The sequence below is a fragment of the Ovis canadensis genome, chromosome 10 (assembly GCF_042477335.2).
Source record: "Ovis canadensis isolate MfBH-ARS-UI-01 breed Bighorn chromosome 10, ARS-UI_OviCan_v2, whole genome shotgun sequence".
NCBI classification, from domain to species: Eukaryota; Metazoa; Chordata; class Mammalia; order Artiodactyla; family Bovidae; genus Ovis; species Ovis canadensis.
The window spans coordinates 69128931-69154303 of NC_091254.1; the positions used below are offsets into that span (position 1 = coordinate 69128931).

General features: G+C 38.2%; 1 protein-coding gene across 21 annotated transcripts in view; it reads right to left on the bottom strand.

The window, feature by feature from the left end:
• The window catches only part of RBM26 (RNA binding motif protein 26), an 83250-nt gene extending 67331 nt beyond the window's left edge, over window positions 1-15919 (bottom strand). For 20 of the 21 annotated variants that reach the window (XM_069602381.1, XM_069602376.1, XM_069602380.1 and 17 more), the window contains exon 1: window positions 15343-15904. In XM_069602381.1, coding sequence (XP_069458482.1) covers window positions 15343-15413 — 71 coding nt within the window. In that variant the 5' untranslated portion in view covers window positions 15414-15904. Of the gene's footprint in view, window positions 1-15342 lie in introns of all 21 variants that reach the window. The other variant, XM_069602377.1, reaches the window with a different exon arrangement.
• Window positions 15920-25373: the final 9454 nt, after the last annotated feature.

Here is a 25373-nt window from a genome sequence, read left to right on the forward strand (position 1 = left end):
TAAGATACAAAAGCTTTCACCATCATTGCACTCCCTCCCCTACTTTAACTGAATTTAAAATAATTCACTATGTAATCTGAAAAAAAAAAAATTGAGGAAAAAAAAAAAAAAAAACCCAAAATGGTTCCTCTCGATCTTTTTCAAAAGCCACAGAACTCCCTCTTCTGAACACTGGTGAGCAAGGTTTGAGCCTTTGGGAAAGATAAAGAGTAACTAAATAGAAACATTTTACATATTTTCCCCCAATTCCCAGGAAACAAGATCTGTACATATTTCTATCACTGTTAAAATGTTACTATTGGTGTACTTGTCTGTTTCAGACTAGATAACAAAGTCTATCTTTTCCCCAGAACCAATCACACTGGTGAAGAAGTGTACTAATTATCACAATAAGTAATAGCATTCTTAATTAGGGGTATATCAACCAAAACACACACAAAACAATTTTCAGTTAAGATCAAACCCAATTATAGCAAATATAAAAGTGTGCCAACAAGTTCAGAGCTGTCACGGATCTCAAGAAAGGTCAATTAAAAAAAGTCCACGAGCATTTTGACAAGTCCTTCCTGGCTGCTTTTTCCTCCATACCCTGACTGCTGAGATGGCCCTCCTTGCATTCAGTATATATGTTCAAAGAATAGTACTTCTATCTTCCTACCTTCTGCCAAAGTCCAAATTTAGACATTTTACAACTCACTCTTAAAACTAGACTAGAAAACTATTTAGTCTTTCTTGTCTCCAAAATGTCACAACTTAATCAAATCTCTAAACATCATAGTTAAATTCTCAAAAGAAGATCTGACCAATTACTCCATTGCTTTAACCCTCCCAGTATCGTATAACCTAGTCCCCAAAATGTCCATACACTTTGGTATGGCATAATTCATCCCTCCTTAATTTGAAACCAACAAAGGCTAACTGGAGTCAAAAACCTTTTCCTAAGCATAATGAAGAGTCATAATTCCCCATAGAACTCCTCTTCCAATTTGGGGCACTCAATGTCTTCATAAGTTTCAAAACTTTAACACAATCCAATTTGAGAAAAATGCTTGATATACTTCACAGACTGCTAAGTACAAATTTACAAAAGTCTTCAAAATGAGATCTATCTCTTTCACAATCTGTTATTATAAAAAACTTTTTTGAAAATGTAAAGTAAGTACCATGCTGCTGCTGCTAAGTCGCTTCAGTTGTGTCCGACTGTGCGACCCCAGAGACAGCAGCCCACCAGGCTCCCCTGTCCCTGGGATTTTCCAAGCAAGAGTACTGGAGTGGGTTGCAAGTACTATAGCCATCATCAAATAGTATAAAAATAACAAGGTTCACACTGACAGTTTCATTTATGTTTTTTATTTATAACTGAAGATTTTTATAAATGCTTTTCCATATCAATTTTTAAACTGCCAGTAAGCAACAGCAAATTGATGAGAATATAAGCAGAGCAGTTGTTTTCTTGCTCCTTCCCTTTTTTTTTTTTTTTTTGTAGGGTAACCAACCAATTCTCTGTGAAGACCTGGAATCCTAAAAGGAGTTTGCTCAGCCCTCCAATTCTTCTCCTAGACTTTGCTAGTTGAAAGCTGGGAGTACCCTGGCAGATCTCTTCTAATTTTCCTTCCCTACTTCCACAACTACTCTTGTAGTTTTAGCTGCTAAGTGTTGAGTGTGTACACACTTCGCTGTTTTATAATACTATTGCCACGGTCCCTCATCAATGATGATAAGCAATTAGCCACTATTTGAGTCTTTATTTTCTTATATGTAAAGTATCTTTTTTCTTTGACTACTTTTAAAAGTCTTTATTTGATCAGCAGTGTGACCATGAAATGCTCACAGCTGTGTGTGCGTGTACATGCAGACGCACACACACACACACATATTTTATCCTGCTTGATTTTGCCAATTTTGATTTTTGTTTTAATGTCTTTCACCCATTTTTGGAAAGTCCTTGGTTGTTATGTCTTCAAACATTTTTTCTGCTTCGTTTTTCTTCCCTTTTTCCAGGAATTCCAGTAATATATTTTAGGCTGCCTGATACTGTCTTACAGTTCTCAGATAGATCTTTAAAATTACTTTTGTCCCTTTGATTTGGATATTTTCTATTTTCCTACATTCAAGTTCACTGCTGTTTTTTTTCTCTTATGGTGTCCAGTCTGCTAATTTCTGCTATACTTTTCATTTCTAGATTTCTCCATTAAATTCTTCTGAGTAGCTTCTGTATATTAACTGAAGTTCCCCATATCTTTATGTTGTCCAAATGCTTAAATAAATTCTTCAGCATTTTTATCACAGTTAAAGTTTTTATTTAATAATTCTAATACTTGAGTCATCTCTCCATTGACTATTTCTTCTCAAGTGAATCTTACTTTCTTACTATTCTGCGTTCCTTGCTATTGCATTAAGTTGAAAATTTTGTGTAAAAGAACACTGAGGTAGAGACTGAAGTAAATAAGATTTATCTTCAGTAAAGGGTATGTTCTTTCTTTTGCTAGGACACTAGAGTGGAGTCAACTGTTCTGTAACTGATATGGCTTGGGCTTTGTAAGAAACTTAGTTTGATTCAGTTCACCACTGGCTTCTAATGTTTTTGAGGGCATGATCAGGATCATCTTTTTTTTTTAACTGTTACATTATGATTTAATCTAATTGCACAATATTTGAAATTACAACCCCTCTCGATTTCTAAGAGAAAGATTATGCATGCCTCTATATTCAATTTTGCACTGTTACATTTGAATCACATAGTGAATTTCACATCATGATGGATCAATTTAGAACTCCCATACAGCACCTCAAATTATATAAAATGGAAGCAGTTTTTAAAGGTTTGTGGCCATGATGTTCAGTGACCAACATTTTGAAGTACCTGATACATTATAGTCCAACATTGCTGGTTTTAAAAAAAAAGTTTCTATCACTAGCAGGATCTTGCCTTTTATAAGAACTGGAATCTCAGCATTAACAAGATTCTGGATACCTGCCTGTGCTTTACCTCCAGGCCCTAGTTTTTGAAACTACAAGAAAAATATAAAACCAATGGCCTAAGCTTCCCTCGGAAGAAAGAAGGAAAAGCCAGCAAATTAAACTCTAAGTAGAAAAAGGAAATGATAAAAATATAATATCAAAATAGAAAGCAATCAAAGCTAATACTGTTCTTGGTAAAAGTTGACTAAAATTGATAAACTATTAGCAAAATTGGTCAAGAAAATAAAAAAGTAATATTACCAAAATCAGGTATAGTTTTTAAAAGAGGAGGGGAAGCATCAAATACATTCTATAGTCATTGTATGAATAATAAGGCAACAGTGCAAACAACTCTGTGTCAATAAATCTAGCAACTTAAGAGAAAAACCCTTGAAAAACATAAATTACCAAAAGTAACACAAGAAGAAACAGAATAGCTAAATAGACCTATACCTATTAAACAAACTGATTTTGTAATAAAAGATCCATTTCACAACAAAATTTTCATTCCCAGATGGCTTCATCAGTGAAATCTAACATTTTATAGAAAAAATAAAATACATACAGCCCTCATAAACAGAAGCAAAACTTAACAAAATATTAGCAAATCAATTCCAGTAATATGCACAGAAAGGATAATTACATCATGACCAAAAGGGGTTTATCTCAGCAATGCAAGGTTGGCTTAACATTTGAAAACCAATCCAGGTAACGTATAATATCAACAGAAAAAGAGAGAAAAGCACGTGATCATTTCAATAAATGTAGACAAAGAATTTGACAATTCTTTACTTTTTCATGACAAATCACTCTGCAAATTAAGAATAGAAGAGAATTTCCTCAATCTGGTAAAACGCAATTATAAAAAAAATCTAGCACTAACATCAGTTAATACTTAAACACTAGGTCTCTTTCCCCTAAGACTTGGACAAAACAAGGATGTCAACTCTTAGACCACTTCAATTTAACTTACAGTGTTGTTCCTAACCTATACAATAAGAAATGAAAATTTTTTTAAAAACCAGAAAGTAAAACTGTCACAGATAACATGACTGATAAATTCCAAAGGATCTATAAAATAGCTACTGTAAATAATAAGGATTCTCAGTTGCAAAATACAAGGTCAATATGTAAATATAATCATATTTCTATAAATAACAATAAAATTTGAAAAATGATCCTCTTCTAAAATTGATCTCTACATTCAACTCAATCCCTATCAACAATCAACACAGGCCTTCTCATAGAAACTGAAACACTGACTCTCACCTTTATAGGGAAATGAATCCAGCATAACCCAGACAGTTTTTCAAAAGGACAAACTAGGAGGATTTACATAACGTGATTTCAAAAATTATAAAGTTATTTAGACAGTGTGGTATAAGCATCAGAATAAATACATATCACTGGACCAAGATAGAGTCCAGAAATAGACTCATATACACAGTTAATTATCTACCAACATGCCAAATGTCAGTGGACCAAGACAGAGTTCAGAAACAGACTTATAAGTACAGTTAATTATCAAACGACAAGCCAAGTCATCCAATAGGAAAGTCTTTTTTTAGGGACCATTTATGGAAAAATTAACAACAACAAAAAAAAGATAAAAGAGCCACTGGCCCTACCTCATTCCATATGCATTTCTGGTTTTTCGTTTCTTGACTCCAAACAGCCTTGAGCCAGGGCAGCCAGTCCCTGTCAGGGAGAGTCCTCCTGAGTTCCCCAGAGCGACATGAGCTCTGGCAGGTGCTGGGGACTCGGGGAAGAGGCTGCTCCTGGGCAGAGTCAATCTGCCACTAAAACAGACTACTGGGCTGGCTTGCCAAAATTGTTAATAAACACAAGTTTGTGTGCCTGATGGACACACAGGTAGGCCAAACAAGCCTAAATGTCAGAGTCTGGAGCAGAGAAACAATTATTACAGGGCCAAGTAAGAACCGGTGGCTTGTCTGAATGCCTCCATATGCATTTTTTTAAAAATTCATTTGAGATGAATGACCTAAACCTACCAAGAGGCAGAATATTTCTAGAACATATAATGTCTTTATGATCTTGGAGGAGATAAAGACTTGTTAGACATAACCATAAAACAAAAATAAACTGGACTTAATAAAAATAAAAATTCCTGCCCACAAAATGACATTATTATATAGTAGTCCCCCCTTATCCACAGGGCTTCCCAGGTGGCTCAGTAGTAAAGAATCCACCTGCACTGCAGGAGATATGGGTTCGATCCCTGGCTTGGGAAGACCCCGGAAGAAGGAAATGGCAACCCACTCCAGTATTCTTACCTGGAAAATCCCACGGACAGAGGAGCCTGGGGGGCTACAGTCGACGAGGTCACAAGTCAGATGTGACTGAGCAACTGCACGCACATCTTATCCACGGTGGAAATACATTTCAAGACACCCAGTGGATGCTTGAAATCACAGATACACCCTACTATACACTAAGTTTTTTCCCATACAGGGATGTGTATATGCTAAGTCACTTTAGTTGTGTACAACTCTGAGACCCTAGGAACTGAAGCCCTCCAGGCTCCTCTGTCCATGGGATTCTCCAGGCAAGAATATTGGAGTGGGTTGCCATGCCCTCCTCTAGAGCATCTTCCAGACCCAGGGATCAAACCTACATCTGTGTCCTGCATTGGCAGGTGGGTTCTTTACCACTAGCACCACCTGGGAAACCCAAGAATACCAGACTGGTTGCCATTTCCTTTTCCAGGGGATCTTCCCCACCCAGGGATGGAACCCAGGTCTCCTGTGCGTCTCCTGCATTGCAGGCAGATTTTTTACCTGCCACTTTTACACACATACCTATGACCAAATCAGGTAGATAAATTAGACACAGTAAGAGATTAACAACAATAGAATAATTATAACCATATACTGTAATAAAATTGATGTGAGTGTAGTGTCGCTTTCTCTCTTCTCCTTTCAAAATACATTATTATACAAATTGAAGGCCTTTTCCATCTTAGGTACTTACCACACAGCTGTCAAAACTTTTGCACTTTGAAGTGTGACAGCAAAACTAGAAAGAATTTTTCTCCTTTTTCACAATTTCCAGAGATAGAAGATTCATTCTTACTATAAATCTCAGCAACTTCAGTACTGAATTTTTCCTTTCCTTATTAAGTTGAGAATTTCCACCTTTTTGTTTAAAGGAAGCACTTTATGGCTTCTCTTTGATATATTCAAACTGCCTATACTAATCTTGAGTGCTGCAGTCATCATTAAGCAAAGTAAGAGTTACTTGAACACAAGCACAGCAGTATAGTATCACGAGAGCAAAGCTGATAACCAGGACAGTTACTAAGTGACAAACGGTTGGGATATGCTGGACAAAGGAATGATTCACATCTTGGGCAGGACAATGAGAGATTTCATCATGTTACTCATAAAAGCATGCAATTTAAAACTTATAAATTGTTAATTTCTGAAATTTTCCATCTAATATTTTTAAACCATAGCTCATCATAGGTAACTGAAACCACAGAAAGCAAAACCACAGATAAGGAGGGACTACTGCACACAAGTCACAGAGTAGGGGAAAAACCTGTAGGACATGTATTCTACATGAATAAAGAGCTCCTAGAAACTGGCAATAAGATAGCCCAATTTTAAAAATAAATAAGACTTAGCCACAGGCTTCCCTTGTGGTTCAGCTAGTAAAGAATCCACCTGCAATGCAGGAGACCTGGGTTTGATCCCTGAGTTAGATCCCCTGGAGAAGGGAAAGGCTACCCACTCCAGTATTCTGGCCTGGAGAATTCCATGGACTATACCGTATACAGTCCCGGGATCGCAAAGAGTCAGACATGACTGAGACTTTCACTTCACTTCACTTCAGCCGCTTCACAAACGCTGTGACAGTCAATAAACACATGAAAAGGTCCTCCATAGTATTACTCATCAGGAAAATGCAAATTAAATTCATTCATACAGAGAATGAATTAAACTGTCAGTCCAAAAAGGGTCAGATGTCATTTTATACTCACTATAAAGGTTTAAAAACAACAACAAGAAACTTAACAATACTAAATAATGCTGAGGATATGAAGCAACTGGAACTCTCACAAATCACAGATAGCAATGTGAAATAGTTCAACCACTTTAGAAACAATCTCTAAAGTTTCTTATAATAGAAAACATGCAGCTACCCTATGACCTAGCAAATACCCCTCTAGGTATTTACCCCTCCCCCAGAAGAAAATATTTCAACAACAGCTTAATTAAAAATATTCACAGCAGTCATATTCATAATGCCAACATAAGAGTGGATGTCTTGTTACAAAGAAAAACTCAGGAAGAGGCACAAGAGAATATCCCAGAGAAAGTTCTAGATCCTATTTTATATGGTGATTACATAGGTATATGTAACTGTCAAAACTTATGCAACTGATCTGTTTATGTTAATTACAAATTACCACATGATAAATACATACACTGTGGTTCTATCTGTTCAGCAAATCAATAAACGATGGTTAAATAAATTATGGTATAGCCATTACATTAAAATACTATGCAAACTGAAAAAGGGTGGGGGTGTCTCTTATGTATTATATTGAATGACCTCCAATTATAGAAAAAAGGAGAAAGAAAAATATATATAACATACTTGTACAAGTGACTGAACACACACACAGGCCGAATATGTCAGAAAGAACAAATGAGTAACATATGTAAACTGAAAAAGACTTCCACAGAAACAAAGTAGTAGGAAGGTAGTGAGTAAGTCCAGCAGGAAGCATTTACCATCCACTCATTCCTGGGGAGTAAGGAAGCAGGAGGAAGAAAATTTCCTAAAAGCCTACACTTAGCTCAAGTTTTGGTCATTCTCAACACAAACATACCAAACACTGGAATATATTGTTTTCCATTTTGTTACTAATACTATCCCTATACCTGGATTTACATATAAAATAATTCATTTAAAAGCATTGTAAGCCAAAAAAAAAGGAACTGCTAAAACAGAAAATGCTAAATACATTTTAACTGTTCATCACTCAGATGGAAAAGTCAACTAAGGTTGCAGCAGTAAAAGGTGGTAAGAAAGTCATGAAAAATGTTTTAGCCAATAGTTAATTACAGAAACTCTTTTACCAGCTATAAAATTCATCAGACTAGAATTACCATAATTTTCTGTGCAGCTCTATGGAGCTAAGCAATCTTGCATATAGCAGCATTCACACACTTTAATGAGTAAATGCTAATATTTCTCAGTGTCCTTTCCCTCTTAAAAAAAAAAAAAAGAAAAATCACAGAGTCTTTAGTTAATTTCAAAGTGCTGTAAGGTAAAAATAAGTGAAACAGACCCAGAGATTAGTAAATCTTCAAAGTGCTCATATATCTGCTTTTCCAAAACAGTTTTATACAAATGCCTCTTCTCTCTTAGATCATGGGTGCACAAAGTAGAAATTTCAACTAATGCATTTGAAACCCAGGTGTACAACCCCCACGAGGCATTGTGCTGGGTGCTATACAAGAGAACACTTAACATTTTGAGTTTATTTTCAAGGACCTTAGACTCTAATAACAACAGTAAAACAAAAGAATTAACTACTGAACAAATCTGCAAATGATGAGTGTCAAAAAACCATGCAAACTGGCACTAGGAGAGGAGACTCATGGAAGAGTCACTGATTTCAACTGGACAGATAAATGGCTTTCTGGATGAACTGGAATTGCAATGGACCTTTGATTTCAACATATATAAAAGATACCAAGAAAGGCATTACATCACAATACACAGCAAAACTCTAGAATAGAAATGTCTTGTCATTAATCCTGTCTCTTATCATTTATTAGCTATGAATGAAGTATATTACTTAAACTTCCTGAGTCAATTTCTCCATCTTTAAAATTGGAATAACAGAACCCAGCTCACACACAATGAATGCACAAACATTAGCAAACAGTAAGCACCCAATGAATGTTACCTTCTACATAAAGTTGGGGCAGAAAGGGCAATATAAACTATGTGATAGAGAATCAGAATGTTAAGTTCAGCTTTTGTTGAAATTAAGACTTACGTAAAAAGTAGGAATATATAAACTGGAAAGATAATCTGAAACAGACATTAGAGTTCTGAAAGTCAAGTGAAGAAGTGCTGAAGATTTTGATCACACAATACAATAAACAAGCTGGGTATCCAGACCAGAAGAACTCCAAACAAGAAAAAGACTGGAGATAGGGAGGTTTGTTAGAAAACAAACTGCAGTGGATTAGATAAGGAGTGCAGGGTTCCCTACTGACCACTGTCATTAATAAGAATTATTAAAAGAGACAGAACCCAATGATTAACTGAATGGGGGGAAAGGAATGAAGGGAGGAGAAGCCAAAAAAATAAAAGTTCAAGCCCAAATAATTTGGAAAAATGAAACGGAAATAAGTGAATATTTTATTTTCAGAAACATACAGCAGTTTGAAGTTCAGGTGAAAAGGATCAGGCACAGAGCTAGCAGTTTTAAGCCTAGACATACCTATGAGAAAAATAAATGCTTACAGGTACTCTTGAAAAAGCTTTAAAATTCAAATACATCTATGCAATATCCTGGGTAAGGGAGTCTTTAATCAAACTTTCAAAGCAACTACCACACACACACAGTTTTTAAAACCAATGGCACATATTACAATAGAAACCATCCATAGGAATGAATGTGAATAAAGTGTCAGGAGTGGTAATGATTAAGAAAAAAGAATCATGGGAACAGAACAAAGAAAATTACAATTCAAAGGCAGGAAAAACAGCTTAAGGAGATAGGACCGATTTGTGAAGAAAGAGAACCAAAATATTAGGGATCTAAGTCATGAGAAGTTTAAAGAAAAAGAAGGCAGCTATCAACACTGTGTAATGTCATACACAGAGGTCAAAGAACTAAAATTTCTATTAAGTCTTCACATTTAATAAACAAATGCAATGGTAACACTGGGGTAGGCAATTTCAGTTGAACATGAGTATAAAGAAACTATCGTACAGTATTAAGAAGTAAATGGTTGGGGACAAATGAGTGAAAAATTAAAGGCTGACTACTAATTTCAAGATTTAACAGTGACAGGAAAAGAAAGCTGGCATGAAAAAGAAAGTATGATTTAATTCTTCGTTTTGTTTTTTTTGCTGAGCTTAAGGAATGAGAGACTGACTATACCCAAAAGGGTCTGCAGAAAATGAAAGATCAAAGGAGGGGAAGAGTAAACAAAATTCAGAAATAAAAAGACCACCTTTCAGTTCTTCCTGTAAAACAAAAATAAATTTTAATGTGGTTAGAAAGGTATAGTAATAAGTGTGGGTAAAGGAGAAATGACTACAAAACTCTAGGTTTCTGTCTTATACTCTAAAGCATTCATAATCACAATGCCTAAGAACTTTCTTCCTTTACAAAGGAACAAAGCTTTTTTGTAGCTACTACTACAAAAATCTAATAGTAAAAAAAAAAGTACACATACACAGGCACACACATAGAGAAGTAGGAAAGGATACACTGCATTATGTTGTAGTAAATTAAGAACAAGGCTCCAGAGTCAAAAGCTTGAGTTTAAATCACTGTTCACGTAGGGATGTGTGACTCTGGGCAAGTATCTTAACTTCATGCTTCAGTACCTCAGGTGTCATCACTTGCAAAATGGAGCTAACAGTATTTACCTCATAGAACCTGAAAGTAATACAAAGGTTTAACAATGTATATAAATGTTAACAGTAGCAATAATAGCAATGTAACCTGTATTTAATCAAACTGGTATTTAAGATCAATACAATGTAATTGTACTTATATCTTCGTTATTACTGTACCATCTGTGAACCTTATCAAACGCATCTGACTTGTCACAGCTGTTGTAATCTCATCTGTTGTTTTCTATGTTGTCGGCAGTAGATAATATAGCTTTAAAATACCTTGGACTTGAGAGCAGATAACTTATTTAATATGTTTTCCCCTGGTAACTGTTGCTAAAGAGTTAGGCATTAAATACTGTATTTGTCTTTAAGTTAAAATTTTGGTTAGAGATAAAAGAGGAAGAAAAGGTCAAAGTGAGTGAAAGACACCTAAGCAAATTGAAATAACGCCTGCTGTGAGAATGAGCTCCCCAGGCTGCACAGCAGGTACTCTTTGTATTTCAGAACATTCCCTTTGGGTAAATGCTTTTTTCACTGCATATATATATATATATATATATATATCTCCTGAGAGTGGGGGGGAAGAGACTGGGCTCTTAAAAATAAGTCTCATTTAATTCTTTCACCTACAGAAACAGGTATAATTCTTCCTATCATACTAACAAGGAAAAGGGAGGTTCACTTCCCTATTCACTTAGTAAGTGGCAGAGCTGAGAGATCTGAACACTGGTCTATGTGGACACAAAAATGTTTTCTTTCCACTACACAACGCTACCTCCATAGCACGACCTAGTCGCAGCACAAAATGAGGCATTCTGCTCTTCACTACTAAGCTCAACAAAACTTGGGCACGTCATTAAGTCTATCTCTCAATTTTATTTTCTGAAAAACTAAGGGGTTTGATTAGATCTTGAGGTTTCCCTTAAACTGAAAATAATCCACGATTTTATTAAATCACATTTAGTGATATGTAAACTCATAAAAAGTTTTAAAATATTGCAGAAAAACTTTTGTTTAAAAAATAAAAAAACATAAAAAGAGAGCTTAACGTTATGAAAAAGAAATCAATGATACAGGAAAGACCAACATCTATTTTATTTTATTATAAGTGTGTATGACTAAGCAAATGTTTTGGAAAACAAAAACATCAAGTTATTTCAAGATGATAATTTTATCACATATATTTTCAAAAAATTATGAAAAAGAAAACTTGGAATCCTGATATACCTATAGACCTTATAATCAAATAAAATACAGATTTACCAACTTTTATTTCATGCTGAAACTGCAACCAGGTTGACTCTCCACCCCACCCCCCCAAATGTCCATCTGAAAACTCTCCTCCCCCAAAACCCTTCACTGGCTTCCCACTATCCTTCAATGACATCCCAAATCCTTAACATGACTCAACAGTCTCATGCAATCTGGCTCCTGTCTCAGGAGCTATCTGCCGCTATGCTTCCCCTGGCTCTTTTTTTCACCTTTCCTTCCTTCTTTTTAGGGTCTCCATGCAATCTGCCCTCAAAAACCTTGCTGTTACAACTCTCCATTCCCATCCTTTTGCCCCAACAAACTACTCCTCATCCTTCCTAGTTGAGATGAAATACTGTCTTTCCAGACGTTCCAGACATATATTTTCATAGCATTCTGGATTCATCATGCTCACCAGTCTTATAGTTACTTGTTTAACATCTGTCTTCCCTGGTAAACGATATGAAGATGGTCATTTCATGTCATGTTTCCACCATTTCACCAATATCTTAACACACTGCTTAGCACAGAGTAGATTAATATTTACTGAATTAAAACATTTAAACTACAAGGCAAGTTCAAAACCATGAGATACTTTACTAGCGCAAATAGGTAAAAAGTTCCATACAAATTTCAAGTTCTATCTTCGTAAGGTCCTGCCTCAAATAGGTGCTATTTGGCCAAAAAAAAAAAAAAAAGGAAAGAAAAAGTCTCTTTAGATAACAAACGCATCTTAAAGTTACACAAAACCAATGTTAGAAACCATAGGTCTTAAATAACTGGAATCAGCTTTAAAAGTCATCTAAAAGAATTCACTTTAAGTGCGGTTAAAGGGACAGGAACTTGGATAAGTGTTCAATTTTACCACAGCAGTGTACATTACAAAAGGACCAATCCCAGCTCCTCCCACTGTCTAGGTTCTACAAGTAGTGCCTTATTCCAGCAGTGAAGACTGCAGGGCTACAGTCATCTGAGTATGCTATGATACCTGAATATGCTTTATTAAAACGACAAAAAAAAATTACAAGCAAACACACTAATCAGCTATAAACTTCTCTTCAATAAGAAAAAATGGTAATAAAACTAAGTAATTTGAGAACTGAAGGCTTATACAAGGGAATGCTATTTTAACGCAAAACATTCTAAGTTTTCCGTTCACCTAACATTTACTGGCATCACAGACTCGATGGACGTGAGTCTGAGTGAACTCGGGGAGTTGGTGATGGACAGGGAGGCCAGGCGTGCTGAGATTCATGGGGCCGCAGAGTCGGACACGACTGAGCGACTTAACTGAACTGAACATTTACTGAGTGCTAATTACAAACCAGACAGTGTTCAAAGATTTTCTTAATACATATTCATTATTTTCCCCCTCTCAGACACAAGGAAGCGGAGGCAATGAGCTAAGTTACTTACCCAATATCACAGCAGGTAAGTGGCAGATGCAGAATTCAAAGGCAGCCATTCTGGCTCCACAGTTTCAACTATACTCTATTGCTGCCCACTCTCTCCAACCCATTGAATCAGGGCTTCTATCTGCACCATCCTACTCAGTGAAACTTTTCAACAAGTTCACCAATGACTTCTACTTTGCCAACGTAAGGTCCCCTCTGTCTCCATTTTATCCATTATGTAGTATCCCACCAAGCCAACAACCTTCCTCTTTTGTCATACATCTCTTTCATTAGTGACATATATCCCACTTTTCTTCCAACCTCAGACCTGGACTCTCTTCTTTTCCCTATTTACACGTTCTTCTGAAACTTCCCAGTCGCGTGACTTTAAATACTACCCGCATGACTGCAAGTATCTCCGCTCCTGGCCTGAGTTCTAGACGCATACCCAACTACCTATTTCACATCTCACTTAGATGTGTAACAAACACTTTCTACTTAATGGTTAAAATCAACCACCCTTCTCCCCTCAAACTGTTCTCTCCAAGCCTCCTCAACCAACACACATTCAGTTGCTTAGACTAACTTCTTAGTCATCAGTCACCCTTGATCTTCCTTTCCCTTCTCTCTCACATCCAATCCAGCAGCAAGTCCCACCAGATCTATTTATTAAACATATCTGTCTCCACTCTCACTCTAACGCAAACTATCTACAGCTTGGCCTACAACTTCCTTCAGCATGGTCCCCTTGTTTCTATTCTTGATCCCATAATCTCCACAAAGTAGGCGGAGTTTTAAAACAAAGTCAATCTCTGCCTGCTTTAAATCATCTAATGTCTTCCCATTAGATTTTAAGTAAAATCTGAGCTCTTGATTATAGCCTAGAAGATTCTACATGATTTGGCCCCTTCCTACTTCTCCAACTTCACAACTTTTCCTTTTGTTCCCCCTTCACAAGATTCGCTGCAGCCACAACAGCCTCTGTCTTCCCCATCGAACCATGATCATTTCCGCTACAGGGCCTTTGCACTTGTCTTTCCTTCTGGAAGGAACACTGTCTTTCCAGACTTTTGCACAGTTCTCCTCCCCAGGTGTTGCTCCACTGTCACCTCCTCTGAGAGGCCTTGTTGTCACTATTTTACATGATCCTCTAGTATTACTGTCACGACTCTTTACTACCTCAAGTTAGCTTATTTACTTTTCTATTATGCCTTGTGGATTTTGGAATTTAAAAATTCTAGCCCCAGTGCCTCCCACAGTACATAGAAGGCGTTTAATAAATCTATTAAATAAGTAGATATTCTGCATTGCACTTAAAGTTGTTTATTGTAAATCAATCAATTTTGATCAAAACACTTGGCCCATGATATAGTTTTTATGTATTAAAAGATAAATCCTTAAAACTCAATTTTTCCAATCTAAGACATTTCAGCACTTCGAACCACCCCCCCCCCGCCCCACACACACACACACACACACACACAACACCTATAGGATTCTACTTAAAACTGCCAAACAGTCCATATGGTTAGATTGCATTTTCTTCCTCCAAGCGAACAAACGTACAGAGATGAGAAAGGGAAATTTTACTGGGCACCTTAGCACCTGTTACATTTTCAATCAGTTAAGAGCCAGACAGCACATGGTAAACACGGCCTTTCTTTCAGAGACGGTATTTAGGTAAAACATGAGTGGGCAGGGCGAGAACTGTTCTAAATCCCTAAAAAGAGCTGTTCACTTCATTTAAAAAAAAAAAAAAAAAGGCGAAGTAAAACAGTCTAGTGAACAGGAGATCATGCACGAGTTCGCCAAAAGAAACCGACCTGGGGGCCCTCGGCAAATAACGAGTTGTGTGTTTAGGCTGGGGTCGGTCTACAAATAACGGGAAAACAAGAGAAGAGCCATCGGTTTAAAAACCAACTCGGCGATGAGGTAAAGATCAGCTCAGGCTCTCAGGCGTATTCTGAACCTGGGAACGAAGGTGGCGGAGGAGGCGAAAACACAGAGCCCGGGACCTCAGTTCACCGCTTCGGCCTCCAAGGCAGGCACTTGAGGCAACTGGGAGTCCACCTATCTCCCCCTTCCATCCCTGCAAGTAAAACAGCTCCCGAATACTCACATGGGCTCGAGAGTCTTGCTGAGCCAGGACTTGAGTGCCTCGAAGTTTTCAATGATCATTTTAGAAACCATCCACAGCGGCCCCGAGGCCCGTCACACTCCTCCGCCCGCCCAGGTCGCGGCCGCTATAGCCGCCGCTGCCCCCGCCCCCTACTCCGCGCGCCGCCCGCGTGGGCCGCGGTGGGAGGCGCCGGTGGCAGGTTCCCGCGAGCCCGGATCGGCGAACAGCTCCGCGGGGACCGCCGTAGGCCGCGAGTCCACGGGGTGCCAAGAGCTCCCCCTCCCCGGACCCCGGCCCCGGCTGAGGCAGCAACGGTTTGCCCGGGCCCTCCCCCTTCCCTCCACCCCAGCGAATCTTCCTGGACCAGAGCGCGACACGCGCCTAAACACGGGCTTGCCCTCAGCCCTGAAACCAGGTGCTTGCTGGCAACGCAGAAGAGGGAAAAGTGAAGAAAGCGAAAACGAAGGACAGCTGAATGGGAACGATTCGGGGGGTCTTCCCGGCTCCCAGCACCCCCAAGAAGATGGCTGCCGATAAATCTCGCGAGAATTGGTGAAATCTCGCGGTGACTCCCGGAGCCTGCTGGGAAGAGACGTAAGTTGTGGTGGGTTTTTTTTTTTTTTTTTCCGGAGTGCACGTTGGGCAAGTGTGGCGAGTCTTGCTTATTTGCTTGGTTTGTGGGCCTTGTGCTTTTCCACGCTTTGGTCTTCCTAAGGAATAAAGACTTTATTTCTTTACTAGGAGGGAAAGGCCGTTGACTTCAGAATCAGCAGGAACTTCAGCAGCTCGAACTCTGTACCAGACGGCGTGGCCCATCGGCTGGAACGACACTGCTACTGCAGCGCTTTCTTGAGAGCATCCGCTCGGATGTGTCGGGACACAGGCGATCAGGGGGTTACAGGTGTGCTGCGCTGTGCTGCCTCCTCCGTTTTTTCCCAGGGTTCTGCAGTACTGTATTTTGGATATGCTGTGCTGTGGACAAGATTGGGAAGAACGGGATGGTCTCATCTAACGCACTGAGACTTCCGGAGGCTTTAGTTTTGTCCAAAATTACTCGATTTATGGCAAAACACTATTGATAAACTGATGACCTAGGGATTCCTCCAGCCCTTAGTTCTCAAGTAGTTTGTTATTATCCAAAACTTTCAGACTTAACCTCTAGCTAGAAATAAGGGAAGTGTTTGTTGTGTTTTTAATTCTCTCCATTTAGAACTGATTCAACCAGTTCTGTCCATTTAGAACTGATTCAACCCCAGATAGGGAAATGACATAGTATCAAAAGAGAGAGCCTTTCTATCAGCATCCTAAATAAATTACCTTCATTTCTCCTGGGTGATCAGATAAATTTGATTCCTGCCTCAATTGTTCTATTCGCTGTTACTTACTTCCATTAAGGTACTAGGTGGAACTTTACGAAACGTTTACTGCCTGTAAACTATAATGAATTAAAATAATTCACAATATAAAGACACTTAAAGTAGATCAGTAAAAAGCTTTTTATGGCAGACACAGTGGTAGACTAAATTGTTAAGAACTCTGAGTTTGTAATTTTCTAAAGTGTTCCTTAAGCAATAAGTGGAAAAGATTTGATCAAGTAAGAAAATCAAGACATTTGTAAAATACAGCATGAAAAGTATTTTGCAAATTAGAAGCCAGCTTTTGATTAACCAGAGTGTTGAGTAAAGTGATTTAGCCAGATGAAGCAAGCTGAATGCAAAGGGGCGACTATTGTGTGTTTCCACTTACATGAGGTACCTAGAGTAGCCAAACCCCTAGAGACAGAAAAATAGAATTAGTTGCCAGGAGCAAGAGGGACAGGGGAGAATGTGAAATTATTTTTTAATGAGTAAAGAATTTCAGTTTGGAATGGCGAAAAGATTCTAGAGATAGGTGATGTTGATGGTCACACAACAGTGTGAATTGTGAGTTTAGTTCCGTTATGTCGCTCAGTCGTGTCCAACTCTTTGGGACCCCATGGACTGCAGCATGCCAGGCTTCCCTGTCCATTACCAACTCCTGGAGCTTGTTCAAACTCATGTCCATCGAGTCAGTGATGCCATCCAACCATCTCATCCCCTTCTCCCACCTTCAAGCATCAGGGTCTTTTCAAATGAGTCAGTTCTTCACATCAGATGGCCAAAGTATTGAAGTTTCAGCTTCAGCATCAGTCCTTCCAATGAATATTCAGGACTAATTTCCTTTAAGATTGAGTGGTTTGATATCCTTGCAGTCCAAGGGACTTTCAAGAGTCTTCCCCAACACCGCAATTAGAAAGCATCAAATTCTTCAGTGCTGAGTATTCTTAACGGTCCAACTCTCACTCCATTCATGACTACTGGAAAAACCATAGCTTTAACTAGACGGACCTTTGCCGGCAAATGAATGTCTTTGCTTTTTAATATGCTGTCTAGATTGGTCATAGCATTTCTTCCAAGGAGCAAGCGTCTTTTAATTTCATGGCTACAATCACCATCTGCAGTGATTTTGGAGCCCAAGAAAATAAAGTCTGTCATTGTTTCCACTGTTTCCCCATCTATTTGCCATGGAGTGATAGGACCAGATGCCATGGTCTTCGTTTTTTGAATGTTGAGTTTTAAGCCAGCTTCTGCACTCTCCTCTTTCTCTTTTATCAAGAGGCTCTTTAGTTCCTCTTGAATTGTGAACTGTACACTTAAAAATGGTTAAAATGATAATTTTTAAATATTTGCCACAATAAAAAAATGATTTATAAATTTAATATTGCTAGGGAAAATGTAAAATCCTAATTGTTTAGTCTGTTGTTTAGTAGCCTTGCCACAGGCTGACTCCACCAGTGTTTTCAACCTCATCACCAACTGTTGAGTCTTCTGTTAAATGCTATATACTCCTGGTAAACTGATTTGCTCACCCTTCCCTCCCCTAAACAGTTATTCACTGTTCAGGGAATGCTTCCACTTCAACTTCTTTCTCTGGCTACCCAAACCTTGCCCACCCTTCTCTTTCGATTATCACTGCTGCTATTATTTTTGAACCTTCTCTTATTTTTCCTAAACAGTAGTAACAGCCTTTTAGTTTCTCTGCCCTTAGCTGCCCTCATATCAGTTCATCTTCAATGCCTTCATCACCATTACTTTTAATAGAAATCTTTGTAAAATGTGGATTAAATCATGTCACTTCCCTGTTTAAAATCTGTCTCAACTTCCACATTGTCTTCAGGATAAAAATCTAAAATTCTTAAATATCTGTAAAAGACCTCTTGTAGTCAAAATCCTTCCTGTATGCCTTAGAAAAAAGACCTCTTGTAGTCAAAATCCTTCCTGTATGCCTTAGAAAAAAGACCTCTTGTAGTCAAAATCCTTCCTGTATGCCTTAGAAACTTCTTTCACTGCTTTTCAGTCTTTGCTCCAGCCATCCAACTATTTAATGTTCCTTGAAAACAGGTGTGTTCTCTCACTAAACTGATCACCTTTGCAAAATGTTTCCCTCCCTTGCACTTGAACCCTACTCATCCATCAAAATTCAGGGCATACAGCAAGCATCACCTTTAGAAAACCATCCTTGACCTCCCTGCTCTAAAGCAGGAGTCCCTTTTAGGCTTTATCACATCAGCCTGCACTTGTGTCTATTGTAACAGTCATTGCTTTATTTTTACAGTTATCTGATTATCTGCTCATTAGTAGACTAGGTTTTCAATATCCTATTCCATGCCCAGCCCTTATATACAGTCAGTTCTCAATTTGTTAAATTAATCAGTTACAGCCTTGCTACTTCCATGAAACCTTCCCTGAACAGTGTAGCTGATAGCAATCTCTTACTCCTCAAAATAGTTACAGTGCTGTTGCAGTAACTTATAGTGCTTGCTACCACTCCACAACAAGTCATCAGTGCTTCCTAGCATGATTCTCTTAACCACTGTTCATCCCTCATCAGTTCAGTGCTTCATCTTTGGCTTTGGTAGCTAATTAGCTAATTCATAATTAGCTAATGTAATAATCAGTGCAAGTGAGAAAAGACTAAAACAACCCCCATAGACTACTTTCTCTATTCAATAACAACATTTCCAGTATGAGGTTACCTACTTAACATTTTCTAGCACACCGTGTTCCTTCAAAGCCCTGTGACTTTGTTAGTACTGTTCCTTTTGCTTGGAATGACTTTCCTCACTGCTGAAATACCAGATAGCTGAGGCAAATGTTGCCTCTTGGTTCTTACCTGTAGTGTGTGTGTGTGTGTGTGTGTGAGCGTGAGTCGCTCAGGTGTGTCTCTTTGTGACCCCAAGGGCTATAGCCCGCCAAGTTTCTCTGTTCATGTGATTCTCTGGGCAAAATTACTGGAGTGGATTGCCGTTCCCTTCTCCAGAGGATCTTCCTGACCCTGGTCTCCTGCATTGCAGGCACGTTCTTTACCATTTGAGCTACAGGGAAGTCCTGTAGAATAGGAGTTAAAACAGTTTAAAAAATAGTTTTTCTTCTGTCTGCCTGATTAGAATATGAGTTCTTTTAAGAGAATTCATAATCTAGGACTAGGACTCAAGTTTATTCCTCTGTTTTCTTTCTGCACTTAGCATAGTGTCTGGAACTCAAAACTGTTGAAGGATATAGGAAGGAAGTAGAGCAAGGGGAATATTTTTGATAGGTAGGTCATAATGATATATCTCCTGGTAGACCTGCATCTCCTTATAATTTACTTAATTGCCCTGATCCTGGGAATAGTCTCTGGAGTATACTTAACTCCTCCTTAGGTTCATCTAGTTCTCTCTCCTAGCTTATGGAGACAATCTTATTACCAGTGGTGCTTCAGAAGTTTTGCTTAAAACTTAGCCTGTGTTTCACCATCACAAAGATTTTCTGTATTTTTTTCTTCTATTTATTTTATATTCATTACTTTTTCCAGAGAATCACATCTAGGTGTTTATTCTGTCTGGAATACCTTCCTTTATTTGACATACTGTGGGGATCTAGCCTACTTTTTCTTCAAACAGCAAGGCAATTTTTGTCTATGATTCTACTCAACGGTCTCTTCCTTCCCCATCAATTTTTGATGCCACCTTTATCATATATATGTATTTCCGTTTATGTATGACTGGTTCTGACCTCTTCTTCAGTTGGTCTCTTTGTCCATGACTATGCCAGTTCCATGTTGTCTTTATAGACTACCTTAAACTATGTAACAGGGAAAATCCTTCCCCTTTGCACTTCTCTTTCAAATTTGACTTAGCTAAACATGAACTTTTGGTCTTCCAAATACTTCTTAGAGCAAGATTATTGAGCTTAGCAAAAAAGAAAAAAATCCTTCCTTGAATTTATTGAGTAATGTGGGTTGGCATTCTGTGTGAGGCAGTCACAGAGGTACGTTGCTCAGATCTGCCTTTGAGAAAGGACTCACTACCCAACTACGGGGCATGTAGTTAGCTGACATTCTTCTGTTAATTTCTTCTGGATTCACCTCAGCTTTCAAGCTGAAGTTACACTATTCTCAGGACTACCTCTCTCTCCCATGCCCATCCTCAGCTAAAGACAGTAAGGTATAGAATAAGGACATACTCAACATTAGGATGCCAGCGGCTTTATCAGTCCTGCATGGCAGTCTGATGACTGCCCTGCCCAATGCAACTTCCTCCCTTTCTCTTTCACAAATACTATTCTCCAATAAACCTTTTGTACTTCTACCTCTGTCTCAGCATCTACTTTCCAGAGAACCTAACCTATGACACAAATCATCCAATTCATTCTACTTTTATAAATTTTACAAAAAATTGTAGTTAACAATAAAATCCAACCATCCCTCTGGCCCAGTAACTTCTTTGAAACCATCCCTAGCCACCTTAATTTACTATGATCTCTCCCAGGACAAATCCTTTACATTCTAACAAACATTTTTCTTACCATGGTCATCATTGATTTAGCCCCTATCATTTTATTTTTTACTGCACACACACTTTAGCCTCTATGGCCTCTTAAGTACTCTGTTTCATCAGTTGCTTCCTTATCTCCCACTTCCACTCTTGTACTCTATCGAGTCTTTCCAATTCGTCACTCGACAAATGTTTACTGAAGGTCTGCTCAGTTTCAGATATACTACTAATCTTTACTGACAATACAGTGATGAACAAACAGGTATGGTATCTGCTCATAGGGAAAGTCATATAGGAAAAAAATGTTAATGTTTATAATTAAAATTTAAACTTTAATACAAACTATTTAGATATTATAAAAGAAAACAAATATGAATCATTATAACAGTTTAGACTGGAAAGACCCAAGCATAGCTTCTCTTAGGATATAGTGTTTAAATGGTTAAGAAAGGGAATAATGAGTAGAAGCTAGCCATGTGAAACAAAATAGAGACAGGAACATTCAAGGCAGACATAATAGCTTGTGGGATGTTCCTGAAATAAGGATGAGCTGGATCTGAAAGGAAGACAGAGAAGTGGGAGGGTATCAAGTTAGGGGGAAACACATTGTGTAGGTCAAATTAGGTAAACAAGGGCCATGTTAAGATTTTTGAACTAGATTTTATTTAAAATCTGATGCACAGAAAAAATTGAAATTTTTTCCATATGACAGGATGAATTGAACACATGAACAAACACATGCATGCATACTTTTAAAAGAGAAAGCTTAATTAAATGTGGGACTTTTTCAGTAAAAGCAGAAGGGAGGCAAATCACTTTTAACATAATATTAGCAGGATTTTTATTTCCGTCTAAGTGATTACAAGCATGTTATTAAAGGGAATACAGTTTTCTCATCTTGAGATTAGACACTAATAACTTGGAAAGAAAAATAATGCTTTCTGTGGTGAGGTATATCCTTAGGTAATTTAAGAGAAAATGCTTCAGCAATTGCTAACAGTGTGAACTGGGATTAGAGGACATTCTAGTTCAGAGCACTTCTTGTAAAACAGTTTGTGAGACAATCTCCAATTCTTCAATGGACTCCATTTATACCTATAATTGCTTATAATGACTGCATAGAGCAGTACTTTTGTGAAAGGGACCCAAAACAGTACAGAATAAGAGAACCAGGAGTCGTGCTATGAATGCACTGAAATTTTTTATTTCATTCCGTGTAAGGAGAGAAAAGGGGGTTCCCTGGTAGCTTAGCTGGTAAAGAATCCACCAATGATACAGGAGACCCTGGTTTGATTCTTGGGTTGGAAAGATCCCCTGGGGAAGGGATAGGTTACCCCTCCAGTATTCTTGGGCTTCCCTGGTGGTGCAGATGGTAAAGAATCTATGTGCAATATGGGAGACCCAGGTTTGATCCCTGAGTTGGGAAGATCCCCTGGAGGAGGGCATGGCCACCCACTCCAGTATTCTTGCCTGGAGAATCCCAGCAGATAGAGGAACCTGATGGGCTACAGTCCATGGGGTCAAAAAGAGTCAGACACAACTGATCGGCTAAGCACAGCATAGCAGCACAAGGAGAAACAAAATCCTTAGGCTGAAAAAAAAAAAAAAAACATACTGTCCAATAAAAATATGCGAGCCACATACATAATTTTGTAGTGGCCTAATTTTCAAAAGTTAAAAAGAAGTGAAATTAATTCTAATAATATATTTTGTCAGCATATCCATAGTATTATCATTTCATTGTACAATTAATATAAAAATGGTTGAGATATTTTACTTTGTTGTTGTTACTAAGTCTTTGAAATTCAATGTATATTTTTACACCTACATCACATCTCAGTTTAGACAAGCTGCATCACGCATGGTCAATAGCCACACATCACTAGTAACTTTGGTACTGGACAGGGCAGCTTTCAAACTTTGGAGGGTGCCTCTTGTGGGCATTTAATTGTACGGAGGGCTGTTGTTTCAGTGTTACTAGTCGTTTCCCTCTACTCAGATTCCGGCCCCCAGTGAGAGTGGGCTTGAATTTCAAAAGCCCTAAATAAAGTTCTGCATGGTTACTTTTGTAATAGACAGTTTTGTCCTAAGACTTCTAAGGAAATGAGAACAAAATGTAGAGGCAAACCTTCTTCAAAAGACTATTCCTCCCCTCTCTTCTATTAGCCATAGTATAAGAGAGATAAGGGGAAGACAGGGTACATAGAGTTTTCTGATTCTTAGCTTGAAGGACAAAGATATCTCCACAATGAATGTTGGTTTTTTGTGTTGTTTTTTTTTTTTTTAAGAAAAACAGAATGGAATAAAATGATATGACAGAGTCCTGCAGAAGATTTCTAAGCACCATATGGATATAAGCATGTAAATACCTACTTCTCACAGAACACCAAAGTGAAGTTTGTGAATCTGCTTTGCTTTCTCTTGGGGTGGTTTTCTTGAGGTCTTTTTCCTTACAATAGCTAATGGGATATCCTACGTAGCACAAAACATGAAAGGAACCCCAGGGATCTTGGCTGTCAGTGTAAGCTGTCAGACTCACTCAAACTATGGTTTTTGTTTGCTGGTGTTCATTTCTTCAGTGAATGCATACTGAGAGCCTACTATGTGACTATGATTTTAGTAAGTGTTACATATTTTGTTCAGCTGGAAACAGATTTTCTACACTTACCATCTGTGGCAGTTTGTGTAGGAGACATTGTGTGTGTTTATGAATACATGATATATATATGCAACATATAGCATATATATCATCAACCTTCATGCAATCAGTAATATATACTGAATCTTCCTCTTAAGAATACTTAGAATCTACTCACTGTCATGAAACCTAGACTATACTCTGCAGCCAAAGAAATCCATGAAAGCCCATTCTAATCATATCAGTACCTCCAGCCGTTTACTGACTTCCCATTTCTCAGGATGAAGAACAAATTTATTAACAATGATATCTAACGGAAATTGAGTGTGTTTTATGATATTGAACCCTGTGCTATGTACTTTATTATATTAATCATCACAGTTTAGCATCTCCATTGTACAGCTGAGCTAATGAAGGCTTTGAGGGCCAAGGCATGGCAGAGATTGAACCCAGGTCAGTAGACAACAAAGACTACGTCTTTAACCACATCTTTGCTAGACCTTTCATTAACTGGTGCCTGCCTGACTCTCCAGCTTTCTCTCTCACTTCTTTACACTCTACAGTGTACTTAACACTCTACAGCAGTGCTGCCACACTAAAGTATTCGTAGTTCTCAAAGGAACAGTAGTGCATTATGCAACAGACAAAGTGGTATGTGCTGAATACCAAATCAGCAACATGAACATATTAATATATTTTAGAGAATCCAAATTTTCTTTTAAAGTATTACACTGTACATGATGAGAAAAATCAGAAGGACTTTCCTACATTCCTATGTGTATTTTATAGTTAGCATTCATTTTTAAAATGTTTTATTATTTATTTATTTATTTTTGGCTGTACTGGGACTCCGTGGCTGCGCTCAGGCTCTCGCTAGTTGTGGCAAGTAGAGCTACTCTCTAGCGACGGTGCATGGGCTTCTCACTGTGGGGGCTTCTCTTGTTACAGAGCCTGGGCTCTAGGCACTTGGGCTTCAGTAGCACAACTACTGGCTCAGCAGTTGTGGTGCACAGGCTTAGTTGCCCTGTGGAATGAGGAATCTTTCCAGACCAGGGATTGAACCAGTGTCTCCGGCATTGGCAGGGGAACTCTTGACCACTGGACCACTAGGGAAGTCCTGAATTTTAAATGGAAGAACATTGCAGTATTTCTGATGCATTGGACCTATAAAATCCTTAATCTATTCCTAGCTCTCCTTTATTCTATTCTAAAAATGCTGTCCTTTATCCTGTTTCTTGTAGAAGGAGTCACTGCTGTTTAGAACCCTATGCTTTACCTGCCCAACCCTATGCTTTACCTAACTCGTAAGCAACCTTCAGGATTTATCCTAAAAATCACTTCCTCCAGTAAGACTCCTCCAACTGGGCAAAGTGTTCACAGTGCTTATCTGATTATACTTTTTATCACCCTGGAATATTAATATTGGTCTATCTACCACATTAAAAGTTTAGGTTACTTGAAGGCAAAAGCTTTTTCCATTCAAACTTTTATTCTTAGTATCCAACATATAATAGATAGTACTTTTTTTTTTCCAAAGGTTTATTAGCTTGGTGCAGCAAG